The sequence below is a fragment of the Podarcis filfolensis genome (assembly GCF_964270895.1).
Source record: "Podarcis filfolensis genome assembly, chromosome: 12".
Classification (NCBI taxonomy): domain Eukaryota; kingdom Metazoa; phylum Chordata; class Lepidosauria; order Squamata; family Lacertidae; genus Podarcis; species Podarcis filfolensis.
The window spans coordinates 14,644,066-14,650,065 of NC_139614.1; the positions used below are offsets into that span (position 1 = coordinate 14,644,066).

Genomic DNA, 6,000 nt, shown 5'->3' on the forward strand with positions numbered 1-6,000 from the left:
TTTTGGGAGGCAGCAGCCAATCTTCAGTCCTTTGTCCTGACTGGTCCGAAAAGAAACAAGTGGGAGGAGCAACCCAAATGAGGATGTCATCCTATCAAAGCAGAAAGGAGCTTATCGCAGGTAAAAACTACTCCTTTCCATGCTCATTTTTTTCATACTTATCAGTGTTGCTAGCTAAGAACAAAAAAGAACAATCACCACCCCTTGTGCTTAGGAGTATACAGTGTCATGCATGAACAAGTATTCTGAGACAAAAAACTGATACTATGGTAATTCTCTATGCTGCTTTCCCCCTTTGTATCATAGGCCAAGAAGGTTCTGGATACGCTTCATGCCTTAAAGATACATTTCACATTTTTGAAAGGACTTCTTGGTCAGGAGAGGTTGGCATCACGGTGCCACATTGTTAACATTGCTGTGGAAATATTTCTCAAGTGCAGGAGCCTAAATGGAGCATTATGGGTATTGAGAGGTACACTTCTTTATTAACAGAAATAAGCAAGGCTTAAAATGACACGTGTAGGTTCTGCCTTAACATTACAGCGGAAATTGAGAGAGCCAAAATATGTGGTTGAAGTCTCAAGCTGACATTTACTCATATTTCTGAGAATTTGCTGACAGAGGCTTGGTGAATAATTAAAGTACGTTGACAATAGCGCAGAATAAAGGAAGCAAGGGGAACTGTCCGTCATCTAAAATTTGGTCTCCTTCATATTTCATGTCTTGCTAAATGCAGAAATGTCAAATCCTTACCTCCCTTGCATTTTTAAGGAGAGCAACTTTCTCTCATTAGTTATGTAACGTTTTGTGAGATTAATGGCCTGTTCCATAACAGTGCGGCACAGTGCTGTGCAGATGGTCCCTTGGTGCTCTTGACTGTGTTTAACCACAGCTTCTGCTGCTCTGACCTGCTGCTGTGCTTCAAGTGACACTTTTTTGGTAGCTGTTCCAAGCAGTAGCCAACCAGGAAATGAACCCCATAGACCTGCGGCTTCTGGAGGGGGGATATATGATATATGACAGTATATCCTCCAATCACACATTTTAAACTCCTCTCTCTCTCTCTCTCTCTCTCTCTCTCTCTCCCCCTCTCTCCCTCTCTCCCTCTCTCCCTCTCTCCCCCCCCCCCATCCTGTGCAAATACCTTGGGGATACCTGGTTTCTGTCTCAGTCAGGAACTCAAGCTTGTCAACAAGGCTAGGCCAAACTAATAGTTTTCCACATAAGCTGCCAAGATAACACTCAAGACTTGGCAGCCTCCATACATTTTCATGAGATTCACAATGGTCAGTACAGTAGTTCATAACTGGACATCAAAATTATTTTCCTCAGGCTCTGCATGGAGAGCAGTTCTTTGTTAAATAGCTGAATGCAAGGTGGGCAGTCATCTGGGATCTTTCACAAGGCCCTATATTATTTCGTTTGTCAGCATTCATGGCCTCATTTTAATCGCTTTTAAAATACCTGTATCAATCTCTCTAGAGTCGGAATGGATAATAAGTACTCTAACTTGGCCATGTGATCGAATGGATGTCCTCAAGCGACATAACCTGCTATATGTAATAGCATCTGAATGCATTGCAAAGAGCCGTTATGGAGAAGCATTTGAAGTCTTGCAAAATCTACCAGGCTTCAGGAATTCTTGTAGTAAGTGTTTATAATTCCATTCTCAATCGCTAGTAAGCATCTATTGACTTTTAATCAGATACTAAGATAAATTGGTATTTTATGCTGCAAGTTCTTGATAGAGATGGCTCATTTCATAAGAAAGGTTTTCCTTCCATTCTCTTCCTGAAAGGAGAGCAACTGTTCAGTTTAAAACTGCTTCTTTCTGTTTTTTATCCTGTCTCTTCTGTTTTGAGGTCTATAGAATTAAGAAACGCACAGGGTGTTTTTGTTTTGGTAAGACCTTTCAGGAATCTACAAAGCAGGATACACCTGGCAATAGTATGTATCTAGGTAGATACCATGTTGCATCATCACCGCCATTCATATACAGTGGTACCTTCGGTTACGGATGGGATCCGTTCCAGAGGTGCAGCCGTATCCTGAAAAGTCTGTAACAGGAGGCGCTCTTCTGCACATGTGTACGGCACGATTGAGCGCTTCTGCGCATGTGGCAAAACCCAGAAGCATACACTTGTGGGTTTGCTGCGTTCGCAACCCGAAGTTTACATATCCAGAGGAATATGTAAGCAGAGGTACAACTGCATATATTTTAATCTCAAGTATTTGTTCCCTGCCTCCTTAGAGTGCAGGCAGTCTGCATTGGGTTGGTTCTCCTTTAAAATCAGAAGGGGGAGGGACTAAAGCTTATTGGTTAGCCTTCAAGAAGGCTCCTCCAGAAACAGGTCCTCCTACCTTAAGTCATGAAAGTAGTCTTTGCTGGGGATCTGACCTGCCTGTCCTTTACAATATATTCTTAATCTGCCAATAAAACTTTAAAGCTGCAATACCTTGATGCTTGCAGGGTAGAGGCAAAGGAACTGTAAAGGGAGGCCTTGGGTGTCAGGAAATGAATGAGGTAAACACAATGGGCAGAGATGATCAGAGGAGCAACAAGCTGGAAATGTGTACTCCTGAAAATGATGCCAAGAGATGGTGGGGCAATTTTGGATGAGATTGGAATGAGAACAGATTTACTGAGATGGATTATTTCTTGGCATATAGCAGTGTTGGAACCCTTTGTGGACTTGCAGTGTGGAGATTAGAGTAAAAATTCCTTAAATGTCAGTTGCTGGGAAACCACAGCAGAAGAAGGCAATTGCCCTCTTCTCCTTCCCATAACTATCTTGCCAATCACTGGGAAAGGGGATGCTGTACCGCATAGACCTTAGGTCTGATCCAGGTCAGCCACGAAGCTTGCTGGATGGGCTCTGAACTATTTTTAAGTCTTCGCCTATACTTCTGGATTGTGAGGGGCAATAATGGGATAAATATTTGTATATTAACATATACTGCCCATATATGGGTGGTTTCTACACCATTCAAATACAAAATATAAAATTTAAATTGTAAGCATGAAAACCAATTATAAGACAATCAAGGCAGTGGAAGCCAACCCAACACAGCAACTGAAAACAATTTAAAACAACATAATACCAGCCAGGGGGAGCAACTTGGTTCTGAGTTCTAAAAGTACTAAAATAATTGTATGATTAAGATTCAAAGACTTAGCAAAACCAAAAGGGATCATAGTGTGGGCACCAGTCAGTCTTCTCTAGGGAGGCCACTCCACCACAAATAAGACCCTTTCTCTAGTCATTAGTTGGCTTGCCTTGCTAAGCAGGAGAACCTGGACAAGGGTTTCTGATGAAAATGAATTCTTGGGCAGGTATAAATTAGAGCAGGTGGTCCTTCAGGGGGCCTGGCTAAAAGCAAATAAGGGCTTTAACAGTTAAAACTAGTGCTTTTAATTGGGCTCAAAAACAGACTGGGAGCCTGCACAGATGTTCACTGTTTGCCCGCCCAAACTCTTTAGAGGGGTTAATAAAACAATCACCTATGTATCTCAGGATGCAGGATTTAAGCTGTTAGTTTTGCAGATCACAATATATTTGTAACTTTTTTTGCTTCTCATCAAGGTCTATTTCTGTGTAGCATTTATGATATGAAAATAATAATTATTGCTTAGTGTACACACTTCTGAAATACTTCATTTAGCAGAAAACCATTCTGCAGTACAGTTATTCCAATACAAGAAGAAATGATGCCTCAGGTGGCCGGTGTGTGTGTGTGTGTGTGCGTGTGTGCGCGCGCGCGCGCGCGCGTGTGTGTGCATTCTAAGCAGAGTTGATTTGTTTATGAAAATGAGAGAAACTAGGATCTTCTTTTTTAAAAAATCTTAAAACAGGGGGAAATCTTTGCTGTAGTTTTCCACTATTATATTGCTGAAACCAATGTTGTACTTAATAATTGAAGAAAATTAATCACTTGTAATGTTTTTCTTTTGCAGATAGTTTGGATGTATCCCAGTACAGGAGTTTATTTAATAAACTGCTAGGTGCTTCTTTGGAAAGCCAGAAGCTTCAAATATCATCTACTGTAGTAGATTTCATGCTTGCAAAGAATATTCCCATTGAATTTGATTTACTTAGAGCATTAATCACAGCACTTGGAAGAGGCTGTTGGTGGCTTAAAGCCAGAGCACATTATAAACGTAAGCTCTCAATGTCTACTACATTACTAGTTGAAGAACTTCAGTTATGCTGCAATCTTAAATGCACTTATCTAGGAATAAGCTACATTGAATTTAGTAGCACTCACTTCTGAATAGATATGATTCAGGTTGCATTGTTAGAAAAGTTCAGGCTGCAGTCTAACCCACAATTACACATTAACAACTAGATATTGAAGAATTCTGCCCAAAATTATTTTTGGGAGATCTCTTGGGAGCTCCTGAAGGTACAATATAGGTAAAGAAGTACTCTGCTTTGTTTGACTTTTTATGACTTGCTTTAAGATATTGACCTGTGCTATAATTATTCAGAAGACCTGTCTGATATGTGTTGCCATTCCAAGCAAACCCAGCATTTTCTAGATTTCCTCGATTTGTGCTTTAGAATGAATCTACAGCAAAAGGAACATTCAGTGACAACTTCTCTTTTTGAAGAAAAGTAGTAGGTTGCTAACCTTGTCTGGAAAAAGTGAGGTGGGAAAACAAAAGCTGGTCTGGTCCCAGATTGTAGCAAAATTCAATTGCAGAACTTTAAAACTGAAGTTTAGAGTTTTCTAGGTTTTAGGAATAAGAGCAGCTTTAGACTTTCTGAACAAGTAGTGGAGGTTTGCCACCTCTCCTTGCCTTCAGTTTTTGAGACTGTCCAAAACAGCAATTATAGTAGGATGGAAATTGGAAACAGTTAAAAGTAGTCCAGAAACTCAAATAATCTTGGAAGAAACTGTTTTTCAGTAAAGCAGTAGATGATCCAAGTACCCACGCACAAACCTAGAGATGTGTGCTGTTTAGTACAACTTTGACACCTTCTTTTACATAATTTACTGTCACTTTTTAGATGCTTTAGCACTGGGTTGCTACCCACCACTGGAAGGAAATCTTCACCGTAAACTTCTTCTGATTCCCTCTTACATGACTGAGATTGAGATGCTGTTAGCAATTGAAATTTTCTTGGTTTCTAATGCTAGTAGTATTCAGAGTCCTGGTGCTTCCAATCAAATACTTCAAATAGTACTGAAAAGGTGAGTTCATTTGCTTTTCCAAGTGCATGATTCTGTATCCTCCCCTCAGCTTTCTTGCTTATGTCTTTGATTTGTGTCAAGGAGAAGAATCTTATGATAATCAGTTTAAATCAGTAACTTATAAAATACAATAAGTACCTAATTTCTTCAAAGTCCTTTTTGTAACATGTTGCCAGTAATAGAAACCTGGTTTCTATTTGTCTATTTTGTCTTTTTGAATTTTCTCCTCCTCCTCCTCCCACTACTGTTGGTGTTGTCTTCTAATTTTGCACCATTTCCTCATTTTTTTGTGATCAGTCACACATTAGTTAGGAAAAAAGCTTGTTGTGGAAAGGAGCTGGTTCTTCCACGTAATTGCTTCATTTCTGCTGACACATTACAGTAGTTATCGTTTGTTCCCAGTTGAAAGACACAGTTGAAGCACATTTGGGGAGGAAAGGCAGGATGGTAGTTAATATAACACTGCTAATCATCTTAGAATGACTGGTTGCTGGTTGTAACTTTTCTTGATTGTGAAAACTCTTTTTCAGATGTGAAGGCAAGGATGATAACTATCAATGTGCAGTGGAGAGGTTGATTCAAGCTACTAACATATCTACTCCAAAGCTTTTCATAAAGCATTTCACAGTAAATAGTGGCACGGAGCAAGTATGTGGTTTGGAAAACATTTGTGCACTTGAGTGGTTGAAAGAGAATATGAAGTGGGCAGGAAAAGTCTGGCTTTTTTAGTCATTGATAAGACTTCAGTTATAGTAATCACTGTTCAAAATAATGAATCAATAAATGGTTTCTGTTGTGTTGAAA

The 6,000-nt window shown here is 39.8% G+C and overlaps 1 protein-coding gene across 1 annotated transcript in view; it reads left to right on the forward strand.

Annotated features, from left to right (window-relative positions):
* Positions 1-6,000, forward strand: part of TOPAZ1 (testis and ovary specific TOPAZ 1) — a 37,656-nt gene extending 31,656 nt beyond the window's left edge. Inside the window, exons 16-20 of the mRNA XM_083577543.1 lie at positions 307-472; positions 1,483-1,647; positions 3,956-4,159; positions 5,013-5,196; positions 5,727-6,000. Of these exons, the coding sequence (XP_083433669.1) occupies positions 307-472; positions 1,483-1,647; positions 3,956-4,159; positions 5,013-5,196; positions 5,727-5,925 (918 nt within the window). The 3' untranslated portion in view covers positions 5,926-6,000. The remainder of the gene's footprint in view (positions 1-306; positions 473-1,482; positions 1,648-3,955; positions 4,160-5,012; positions 5,197-5,726) is intronic.